Raw genomic sequence first — 12,175 nt, forward strand, 5'->3', positions numbered from 1 at the left:
CAAACATGGAGGAGAAAAACGGGATTTAACGAAACATATAATAAACATAGACAGAGAAAAACATAACAGTGATAAACATGACAATGATAAACATGACAGTGATAAACATGACAGTGATAAACATGACAGTAATAAACATGACAGTGATAAACATGACAGTGATAAACATGACAGTAATAAACATGACAGTGATAAACATGACAGTCATAAACATGACAGTGATAAACATGACAGTGATAAACATGACAGTGATAAACATGACAGTGATAAACATGACAGTGATAAACATGACAGTGATAAACATGACAGTCATAAACATGACAGTGATAAACATGACAGTGATAAACATGACAATGATAAACATGACAGTGATAAACATGACAATGATAAACATGACAATCATAAACATGACAATGATAAACATGACAGTCATAAACATGACAGTCATAAACATGACGTCCTTTCTGCAGGTCTTGAGACTCACTTGAAGAAGGACTGATTCTCCACTCCACACTTCCACAGATGCTTACAGGCGTCAGGTGTCGGCGCAAAGTACGTCAGTATGATCTTTTTATCCTGTAACATACATTACACGGGTTATATAACCCACACTTCAACGAGACAAGCGGTCGCCCATAGAGGCTCGAGAAAGGCTCTAATAATGCATACGCACATACCTCCATCTGATTTGCATAAACATGGAACGTCTTTGCTTCAAACTTGAGTTTGGTCACCTCCTCCCTGTGGGTGAGATACACAGACAAGAAGAACGGATGGAAAGAGAGAGAGAGGGAGATGATGATGAAGAGGTCAAAGTGGGAAAGAAAGAGACGGAAATAACCAGAACATTGAGAGCAGGATGGAGGGAGGAAGACAGAAAGAAGAAGGGATGAGCAGAAATAGATAAACGGTGGTAAGATATGTATTCTGGCTGGAGGTAAAATGGCCAAAGGTGCTTCATTTTTGATCTTGTAAATCTCGACATTTTTAATCCTGTCAGAAAATGACAAGAATAAGGTGCAAGAGATATATATATATATTTTTTTTAAGTCTTAAAAAGGCGTCGTAAAGTGTGCCATAAGAAAGTTATCGTGAGACTGGTACAGCTTTAATATGCCATAACAAAATAATTAAAAAGTAATACTCTAGTAAGTCATAAAACGGTAATTAAAAAGTCGTATTACAGTAAAAAAATGACAATTATATTTTATCTCATAAAAATGTCATACAAGTAATGATTTAATATGTCATAAAAATGTCGTAATAGTAATAGTTTAGCATGTTAACACGTGAGTGAAAGAGTAAAAATCAAAAGTCATATTATAGTATTTCATTAAAAAAAGTTTTTAAAAAACAAGGACAGTTTGTGATGAAATATTCCGATAAAAAGCTTTTTTTTAAAGTTATGTCGTCGTAAAACTTGAATATTTGGACTTGAACGTGAAATGTTTTTCTTTAAGCTTTCTTATTAAGCTGTTAATTAAGGACGGACGTATGTTTATACATAGTTTCTATCTCATTCAAGTTTAAATGTTATTATTTCTGTCTGCTTAGCACCTTGCGCTGCTCTAGCTTTTGGAGTTTACTTTTCTGCTATAAAGTCCGATGTTATGAGAGTGTGAGCATGCACATGCCTCGGATCTAAATATTGTTATTATCTCATGTAAAGTTTGAACTGTTAGTCTCAACTCACCATTTGAGGAAATGGACCCTCCGGTTTCCTTGCAGCACAGTGAATCCAAAAGGAGTAAAAGCCAGAAAAGCTGGGTTGCCCGACACATCCTGACAGGCACATGAACACATGTTATGTTATTTAATTTTAGAATTATAATTGTATATAACATTTATTAATTACACTTCAAGACTGTAGTATAAAAATCCCCTTTTATGATTGACTTTAAAAAAAAAAATACTTTACACATTTCATCCAATTAAGCTGAGACTAATGCAAATCAAAAGCTCATAAATACAGCATAAAAATCCACCTTGCACGGATGAGGGTCGACTCCATACGTCTCCAGACTCTGAGCCTTCTGGAGGAAGTTGAGCTCGGATGTTTCAGGACTCTGACCTCTGAGAGAAAAAGAGCGCAGCGTCAGTTAATTTCCTTATTTGGCTATTTCCTCATCATTTGATTCAGGGTTTGTGCAATTTCTTGAAATAAATAAGTTGAAACCAAAGTGTTTACTCCCAAACACAGGAGCAATGTTTCCCCTCTAGTCTTGAAGTCGACCAGTGCCGTGGTGATTCTTCCCTAAAATGGTTTCAGGTACAACGAGGTGGAGGAAATGAGCGATAGAGGGCAGTGTAGGATCAAACCACTGTCCGATGTGTGTGTGTGTAAAAAAGAGTGTGAGATTACAGAAAAATGCAAATGTGCCACAAAAAAAGGGTTGATTCACATATCAGCTAACAGATCAAACACAGAATGCACAGTACATCTTATTATCATTTTTACATGAGCACATGTTAAACTCACTTGCATTGCAGTAGCCAATCAGAAAAGCCACACACACACACACACACACACGCACACACACACACTCTTGGACCGTGCAGTCATCAACTGAGTCGCCGGATGCCACGCGGTGTCTGCTGGCGATGACAAAGTCACCGCGTGCACCTGCTGCGGCGCGGGGGCGGTGACCTTGGCACGCCGTGTCTGGCACCTTGGAGGGCGGAGCAGGCGGAGCAACGCTAACCGACCCTCACTGAACACTGGGAATATGTCTCCGGGAGGAGTGCAAACACTTTGCAAATAACTTTCGCCCATCCCGAAGACACGAAATCCAAAAGGTGGTCCGGCTTTTGCAAAACCGCCTTTCTTCGTGGATTAGAGCGAGAAGCTCTCTCACACTCAAAAAGTGTCTCGCTGTAGAAGAACGAGCCGGACGTCCTCGCCTCGCCCCTCAAAATGAGCTTGTGAACTGTTCCCAGACAATTTGAAGTGTCTCGCCCCACCAAGGGGAACGAAGGAACATTCCCCGGATCATTGTTGGGTTGACTGGGCTCTGGCTTGTGGCCCCTGTGTGCCGGAGGCAGGGCCCCTGGACACGGGGAAGCGGACTGAGTCTAGCGCCTTGTTCTGCAGAGGTAGGTATGCAAGTCTATGGAGTATGAAGGCAACAACAAAACACACACACACACACACATGCATATTGGACAGAAGTGAATATTCAGCACATTAAGTAGATGTGACATTTCAAAGCTCTGATATATAGTCAGAATATTTACTTTCAGATGCTCTGAGTGTGAAATGTTACCGTCGGTGAGGAGCTGCATGTGATCTGTTTAGTCGTGTTTGCAAAGTATAGCGTCACAGTTTAAAAGTATATACGCTCCTCTTAAGCCGTGCTTTTGAAAAAGAACCAATAACCAAACTGTGGATTCAGTTTTACAAGTGTTCACTCAAAATGTCAAATCGTGAAAAGTCTTGTTCTGAATTCAGAGTGAAGGGTTGAACGCTGACATCACCAACCAGCTGTCATCACATGTGCACACAATGATCACAGAAACACGCTCTTTAAAAGAATAAAATAGTTTATTTATCTTCAACAATACTGATGAAAAATCAATAATAAAAAGTTAACAAACATGTTAACATCATGATGGAATCATGGAACAACACAGTGACATCATCATGGAACAACACAATGACATCATCATGGAACAACACAGTGACATCATCATGGAACAACACCATTACATCATCATGGAACAAATCAATTACATCATCATGGAACAACATGATTACATCATCATGGAATTGTGGAACAACACCATTACATCATCATGGAACAACACAATGACATCATCATGGAACAACACAATGACATCATCATGGAACAACACAATGACATCATCATGGAACAACACCATTACATCATGATGGAACAACACAGTGACATCATCATGGAACAACACAATGACATCATCATGGAACACAGTGACATCATCATGGAACAACACAATGACATCATCATGGAACAACACCATTACATCATCATGGAACAAATCAATTACATCATCATGGAACAACATTATTACATCATCATGGAATAACACTGTTGCATCATGCCCAGGCAAAAGCCTCTTACTTGAGATTGCTTCGTGGGGCTCGGCGTGTTTCTCCGGACGTGTTTGGACTGAGCCTCAACGCGTCGGCGGGTTCTTCGGCGCGCTGACCCTCGTCTGGCGGCGACGGACAAAAGAGCGAATGTTGAATTGAAAGAATCCGTGAAGTCCGTGGTCGTTTCTCTCTCAGGATCCAGGCGTGTCCTTGAACACAACACGGTCTCTTGCTCAGGCGGAGTCAGGACTATCACTTTGGGTTCTTTTCTTTAAATGCACCAACGTTGTTTCGCCCCCTCTTAGCAACGTGAGCTGCACGGACGGTCTTTTTAACCTGTGACATCATCGCTGGGGTTCCCGGGGCTCTCGTCCAATGAGGCGCCGGGAACCCCAGCGATGATGTCACAGGTTCTCTCTCTCTTTACTTCCAGCTCATGAAGAAGTCCCGTCACAGACGTGTATTACAGCCTATTTTTGTATTCCTCTGATTCACGTGTTTTTATGAACGATTTTAAATCCTTGAGTGTTAACGGTTCTGTGTAAGGCCGAACACCCACGTGTTGTTTCTCTTTACGCCTCCATGCTTCCCTGCTCACCCTGAGTTTAGCGTCACAATGGTATGAATCGGGTGAGTCATTCATTCAGACAGCGTCTGCAGAAATATGGAAAATGTGCGTTAAAAAAAGCGCGAGGGTGGCGTGAAGCAGTCGGTGTGTGCGGGTCAGTGGGAGTGGACGTTTGGGATCGGGCCGCGTGGGTCAAGTGTCACCTTACATCAGCTCAGCCTTGTGGATGTCGGCAATCCGCCGCTCCAACTTCTCCGAGTGTTTGGGGAAGAACTGGAACTTGGAGCTGTAGCCCTCCGGGTGTTTCCCGGGGTCGTGGTCGCCAATTTCAGCTGCGAGGAAACAAGGGAGGAACAAAAGAAAAGAAAGAAAGGTTTACTTCCATGTATTGATGAACACTTTAAAAAATAAATGTAATTGCCTTACCAAAGCGTCATGGCTGACACGAGGTGCAGCAAGTGCTAGAAGTACTTTGTCAATTCATAATAAACACAACAAATTTATATTCTGAAACGTACGGTAGGGTAAGGGAAGGGAAGGTAAGGAAAGGAAAGGAGAGGTGAGGCGAGGCAAGGTAAGGAAAGGTAAGGGAAGGAAAGGAAAGGAGAGGGAAGGAAATGAGAGGTGAGGTGAGGGAAGGAAAGGAAAGGTAAGGAAAGGAGAGGGAAGGAAAGGAAAGGAAAGGAAAGGAGAGGTGAGGTGAGGCAAGGTAAAGAAAGGTAAGGGAAGGAAAGGAAAGGAGAGGAAAGGAAAGGAAAGGTGAGGTGAGGCAAGGTAAAGAAAGGAAAGGAAAGGAGAGGGAAGGAAAGGAAAGGAACGGAAATGAGAGGTGAGGTGAGGGAAGGAAAGGAAAGGAAAGGGAAGGGAAGGAAAGAAAAGAAAAGGAAAGGAAAGGAGAGGGAAGGAAAGGAAAGGAACGGAGAGGTGAGGCAAGGTAAGGAAAGATAAGGGAAGGAAGTTTATTGTCATTGTAAAACTCATCAGTCAGTACAGCAGCAACAGGTAAACAACATGCATAAAAACATTAAGACAGGACATTTATAATTTAAAACAAGACATTTAAAAAATAAAAATGAATAAATAAGAATAAATAAAACATAAAACACAGGCATCAATGGCTTAAAAGTGAACAACTGTCGTGTAAATTAGTATTTTGCTCCCCACGCACCAACTGTCCAGTGTCAGCTGGGTGTGGTGTGTGTGTGTGTATGTGTGTGTGTGTGTGGGGGGGGGGGGGGGGGGGGGGGAACCGCTCTGTGGAAGAAGCTGTTAGTTTGGGTTTTAATAGTCCTGAATCTTCTGAAACCTCTGTGAGAAGATACAAGGTCATATATATTTTGAGGTTTTAGATTTGGGGTGCGACTCTGACGACCGTCAAAACAATGTCTGCTATAAAACATGTAACCGTCCCAAAATGCCCCGGTCAGAAGTGGCTATACTGGCTCTCTGGTCACATTGTAAACCCTGTGTGAGGAGAGGAGTGACGTGATGGAGTTTGACTTCCTGTTTCCGGCGCACCTTGTAATATGTGAGCGGCCAGCAGGGCGGCGTCGGATGTCTTGCAGAGGAGGCGTCCGTGGTAGAGATCCCTCTTGACCTGCAGGAAGACGAGATACCTGCGGAGCGGGAAGACACACAGAGAAACTGATCTGGGTCATTATTGAGATGAGCCCGAAAACCGACGCTCCGCTTCTTGTAAACATGTGTTTACAATTTAGAAGTTGAGGGATCCTCTGAAGCAGAAAAAGGGGTCAAAGAGATGAAGAAGAAAACCTTGAGAAACCTTATGCAACGACAGCTCATGAGGCCTGTGTCTTCTCGTCGAGTTTTTTTTCAGAATAGCTGTCGTGAAATGTAAAATAAGAATGTAGCTATAGCAACAACTCCATGACTCGGGGGTCCTTTCATTAGCCATTCATAATTAAGCTATAACCTAGAAAGATATGTATGAATCTGAGATTGCGCAATCCACGATCACGAGACATGAAGCCGACCTGGAGGCAGAACTCTGTGAGGTGGGCATATCATTTGGAGAATTAAAAAAAGGTCTAAAAAAATATGCCCACTGGAAGTCACTGAATTTTCGGATCTTTGTCCACAACATCCAGGAAGTCGACGTTCCCGCTCGGCAGCGCCTGGGATTCAGTTTCTCTCTAATCAGCAAAGCAATAACTAAACATTGCAATTAAAACATTTATTTCTAATTATTGAACCTTTTTTTTATTGTACATCCTGCCACCACCGTGTAAAATGACATAGAATATAACGACAGTTGTCTAAGCGTATGCACCATGTCTTTGTAGAGGATAGAGGGGAGGATGAAGAGGAGGATGGAGAGGAAGATGAAGAGGAGGATTGAGAGGAGGATGGAGAGGAGGATTGAGAGGAGCCGGCACTTCAACTCAATCAAGAAGAGCCGGATTGTAAATAAGAGATTTCACTGCTTGGCAATCGGCAGAGGGAAGTGATTTACAGAGATCTGTCCGTATAGCTCCCTGGCTCTCACTCCTCACTCCTCACTCCTCACTCCTCAGAGCAGTTTGTTTAGCTGTCGACGCAGTCCAGTGTGGCGAGGAGCTTCATGACACTGCAGCTTATTGTATAAAAAAAAAGAATAGAAAACTGAAATCCCCCATGCACACGTCTCACTGTTGAGCTCGGGGGTTTGAGCTTCTACTCGTGTACCGGCTTCACTGATTGCAGCCACATTACATTTTAAGAAGATTGTAGTTGTATGATGAAGAAGGATAACTGGAAACATGTTTTTCATTCAAATCTATCATAAAGATATTTAATTTTGAGTTTTTAAATCAATAATATAATAGTTAGAGTCCTAAGAGGTGTGTAGTGATCCAATTCTACGATATCAGAACACTTTTAATCGGATTTTATGAGACAAATAAAGAGAAAGACAAGACACAAACACTCCCTGTGATTGAATAAAACCAAAGTGTTTGATGTTAGCGTACTAATAATGTTTGCTCTTTGTAAAAATGGTTACACCCTGGTTATTACTCCCAAAAATAAAAGTTGTATGGTGTGATTGTCCCTCGCTGACTGGAAATATGCCCCCCCGAGTTGTATTTCTGTTTTATAGACGTCACTTTTTCCATATTATAGTTGGATAAACAGACCCAACAGGTAACTGTTACGCAACAACAGGTATCTGTGATACCAGAACACGACATGATGAGTGTCTCCCAGGACGTTCCGACTGTCTGTGGAAAGGTTTGTCAAAAATATGTTGACATGTTTTCACCTTTTGGGATTTGGAAAGCTGCCTCGCCCCTAAAAATAGCGGCTCCCGTTTCACCAATGTGGCATCATGCCAGCTCTGATTTGTAGCATGAGATCATGTATTCATTGAAATGTTGAGACAATAAACTAATAGAACAAGATGCCGAACGTGTGATGCATGCATAAGTGCACATAATCATTTTTAGGACTCTCAGAGGCAGTTGTGAGTCCAACAATGTGAAGAGCAACGCTAATAATAATAATAATAATAACTTTATTTATATAGCACCTTTAAAAACAATGTTTACAAAGTGCTCCACAGAGAGTCAAAGCAAAACAAGTGGAATAGCAAGAAACCAATATTACATTTTAAAGTATATATTAAAATAAAAAATAAAATGGAAAATAAAAAATACATAAATTTAAAAATTAAGTATGTCACTCAACCCGACTTACATAAAACTCAAAAAACTGATTCTACTTCATGTTTTTGAATGTTTATGTCACTTGTCTCTTAACTTTGAGTTTATTTTAATTCGTCTTGTTCTGTATTTTTCTTTGTGACTTCGTGTTTTTTATGTCGCTGCCTGTCTTGTCCAGGTCAACCTCAAAAAACTGATTTTTAATCTCAATGGGATTTACCTGGTTAAATTTAGGTTTAAATTAAAAAAAATTAAAAAGACATGTCACACTTGTCACTTTTAAAACTCCGTCAGACAAAGTGAGACATGAGACACAAAGATGTTTTTTTCCATCCATCCCATCTGCAGCCCAACAAGCAATCTTGAATCTTACCTGGTGATTTCCTCTTTCAGGGCGGCGGGGTCCGGCGGGTAAAACTTGACGCGCAAACACATGGTGAACGGAGGCTGGGCTGGGGAGAGAGACCCGTATTGAATATCTATACGTCATGTTTCTCACGTGGTTGGCACATTTGGTGTGTTCTTCTTTTTCTTTTTTTAATTAGCACATCTTTTTTAAAGGGTTTATCATCTTAACCAACTAATCTAAACTAAATACAATTGTTAAATACTTACATTTAATTTGTTTGGCAATCGACTTTGTAAACTCCAACCAGTGCTGAAGGGAGAGAGAGAGAGAGAGAGAGGTTAAGGACCTCAGGAGTCTGATCGCTCAGCCGAGCGTGAAGGATGGAAGTAGAATAACTCTCATCTCCTTTATTTTATTTAGACCTCTACGACACAGAGATGATGACACGCTGACAACAACACGATGAATGTGAATGAACTCCTGCTCTCACATTTCCATAAAACGTTTATTTAAATTTAAAACTGAAGTGTCATCGGCCTCAAATCCGAGTCTGGCCTGTTTAACAGATCGCTCTATTACCTCTGACAACGTAACACGGTGTTCTACGAGATAAGGGATTTGAGCCTCAAAACTTGGGCGAACTGCTTTTTAAGGGGGGGCAAATGACTCAAAATCATTCCAGATAGTTCAGATGAAATGCCACAAATGAGAAGAGAGGAATATTAGATCGAGTGGATATGAAGGAAAGGAAGGAAGGAAGATGGGCAGATGGGAGCGGGAAGGAGATGAGAGAGGGCCACACATTTCACTGAAATGCAGTTGTTTTATTATTAGAGAAACACTTACCCTCTGTTTGTCTGGGTCAACATATCTAATACCAAAGTAGTCTTTCTCCAGGAGGTTGAGATGGTGGCAGAGGACGTCGAACAGGTACTGTCCCTTGGCATCGCGCTGAAGGAGAAATAATAAGGAGGAGAAAAAGTCACGTCATGAACTCCCCTCAATGGCTCACATGGCGACTGTACGTTAAAATGACATTGCACGTCTTAAAAACAATACACCGATAGAGTCGGATCCATCGAGAAGTCAAAACAAGCCTCCAGAAAGTGTTCTAATATGCAACTACCCCTCAGGAGACATTTATGAGGGCTATCAAATATTCATACTGAGGCAGCAGCCACCTGTGTAAGCTTTGAGAGATTTCTGCTGCAGAAAAAGACTTGGAAAAACAGAGAGAGGAAGCCCCTGTCCGGCAATGCAGTGTGATAACCGGACCCTTCTATATGTAAGAATGTCTTTTGTATCATTCGAGAACCTGGTGATGCAATGTTTATTTTAGAAAAACTAAGAAAATAGGTCGTCCAGAAGTGCGTAGGAAAAGGAAACTGCTCTGCGATCCTGGGACGTTGCATAAAGCTGCGTCTGCCCCCCAAAAGATCCATCAAATACATATTTTAATTACGTCTTTATTTAGTTTTAATTGCAACAATAAGGAGCAGGCAAACAAGGCTGCCACTGAATGCATAACAAAGCACGAGGCGTTGGATCATCACGAAACAAATTCAACTCTGCAGCCAAGACATATTTGAACATATTTAAAAATGAAGGTTGTACGATTATGACATTACGGCATGGGTCATCAACAGCCTCAAAGCTTACGATGCGATGGCAAGTTAAGATCGATGTCTCCTTCACGTTTCCTGTCTCCTTTATCTTGTCAGCCTTTTCCAAAACTATTGAGATGTTTCAAAGGAATAGTTTACCATTTTAGGATTAATACTTATTAGCTTATTTGATGTAGAGTATAGATACAAGGAATGATACCTCGCTCATTCGAGAAACTCCTTTAATAAACTACTGGGTAAGGTCACGGTGAACATCTGGACAGATGTTGTGAATTCAAACAAGAAGGTTGAGGAAAAACATCACGGTTGGATTTAAAATATGTAAATTAACTCAATGAAACCAATGAAACAACCTAACATGAGTATATGAGAACGGAAAACCTGTGAAGAACATCACTAACGTAACTTTTGGATACGAACGCCGGTCTAGATCAATTCAAGTCAGTTCATTTTATACAGCCCAATATCACAACATTTCTAATTTGCCTCAGAGGGCTTTACAATCTATACACATACGACATCCCTGACCTTTGACCTCACATCGGATCAAGAAAAACTCCCCCCCAAAAAACTAAAAAAAAAATCACGGGGAAAAAAAGTGAAGACACCTTCAGGAGAGCAACAGGGGAGGATCCCTCTCCAGGATGGACGGAAGAATAGACGTCATGTGACCAGAAGGAAACATTACAGAGTTCCATAAACACATTCAATGAGCATGAGAGACATTATCAATAATGAGTCATAGGCATGGACCACGATCCAGACCACCACAATCAATGAAACTGCATCAGCGGGGCCATGGCAGGAGGCATCACACACAGCCAGGTCCAATGGACCCGACACACCAGGGTCCTGGTTGAAAGTCCTCCATTTCCTTCACCTCCTTCCGTCCCACTTTGTGTGACTTATCTCCGTCTTTATACGACGCCATCGCACTCTCTCTCTGTGTTTAATAATGACTCGGATGGGAATACAAACAGGCTGTGTTGTCCTGTACAAGCTGTTCAGAGTACATTTATGGTGCAGCTTTAAAGAGCCCGTTAACGCCAGTTATCTTGACATGGAACATCCACTGTTAAGATGATATTCCCAGCCGTATTACACGGGCCTCTTTCACAATCTCGGCGTACACGTGCAGAAACTAAAGCCGGTGATATCGACGCAGACACAGATTTCTGTCCTACTTTCAGCGGCAGAGGACGCTATAAAATCCCCCCCGAAGGAGACACACTGCATCCACATTAATGACACAGAAGTGCACAGTCAGAAAGTCAAACGGGGGAAATACAAGAACAGGAAAAGGAAGACAAAACCAAATGGAGAGAGGTGGGGAGGAGGGGAGAGAGCGCACTTTTAAATGCAGCGCTGGCACACGAGGCCCAGGTGTTGCCAATGCTGCTGATTACCTCAGGTGTTTCCACTCTGCTGACGACCCTTGGCCACGCCCACCTGCAGGGACACGAGCCAATGGCAGAGAGGGTCGGTTGTCACTCGCCAAAGTAAAGTTTCAAGGTGCTCGCTCATGTCGCTGTTGCTAAGATTTAGGGCTCACTGGAAGGTAAACAACAAAAACAAAGTGTATGTCCGAAAAAAAATAAAGCCAGGCCAGTTGACAGTGATTCATCTGTCTCAATGCAGCACAGCAATCAGGAAGACAGAGACAGGAGAACATCGAAGGAGTCATGTATGAACTATTTACAAACCCCGGTGAGACGTACCATTTTAGGACAATGTGATAATCTGTAATGGATCAAATGGCACAACAAACACGCTTCATCAAATCTGTCATATCTTAACGGCGTGCCGATGTCCAGTGAGAGTCGACGGTATTCAGTTGAGTTATACATTGTTCTGTGCGTAATATATTGACAGAGAAAGTTCTCCTGCAGTGCAGTGTCTACATCT

General features: G+C 41.9%; 1 protein-coding gene across 2 annotated transcripts in view; it reads right to left on the reverse strand.

The window, feature by feature from the left end:
• Positions 1 to 12,175, reverse strand: part of LOC130193150 (FERM domain-containing protein 5-like) — a 70,331-nt gene that overhangs the window by 7,664 nt on the left and 50,492 nt on the right. Inside the window, exons 3-11 of one of the 2 annotated variants that reach the window (XM_056413546.1) lie at positions 9,492 to 9,596; positions 8,912 to 8,954; positions 8,670 to 8,748; positions 6,156 to 6,253; positions 4,846 to 4,969; positions 1,986 to 2,073; positions 1,694 to 1,782; positions 678 to 741; positions 485 to 576 (exon numbers count right to left, since the gene is read on the reverse strand). In XM_056413546.1, the coding sequence (XP_056269521.1) occupies positions 485 to 576; positions 678 to 741; positions 1,694 to 1,782; positions 1,986 to 2,073; positions 4,846 to 4,969; positions 6,156 to 6,253; positions 8,670 to 8,748; positions 8,912 to 8,954; positions 9,492 to 9,596 (782 nt within the window). The remainder of the gene's footprint in view (positions 1 to 484; positions 577 to 677; positions 742 to 1,693; positions 1,783 to 1,985; positions 2,074 to 4,845; positions 4,970 to 6,155; positions 6,254 to 8,669; positions 8,749 to 8,911; positions 8,955 to 9,491; positions 9,597 to 12,175) is intronic. The other variant, XM_056413545.1, reaches the window with a different exon arrangement.

Source organism: Pseudoliparis swirei, chromosome 4 (genome assembly GCF_029220125.1).
Source record: "Pseudoliparis swirei isolate HS2019 ecotype Mariana Trench chromosome 4, NWPU_hadal_v1, whole genome shotgun sequence".
Classification (NCBI taxonomy): domain Eukaryota; kingdom Metazoa; phylum Chordata; class Actinopteri; order Perciformes; family Liparidae; genus Pseudoliparis; species Pseudoliparis swirei.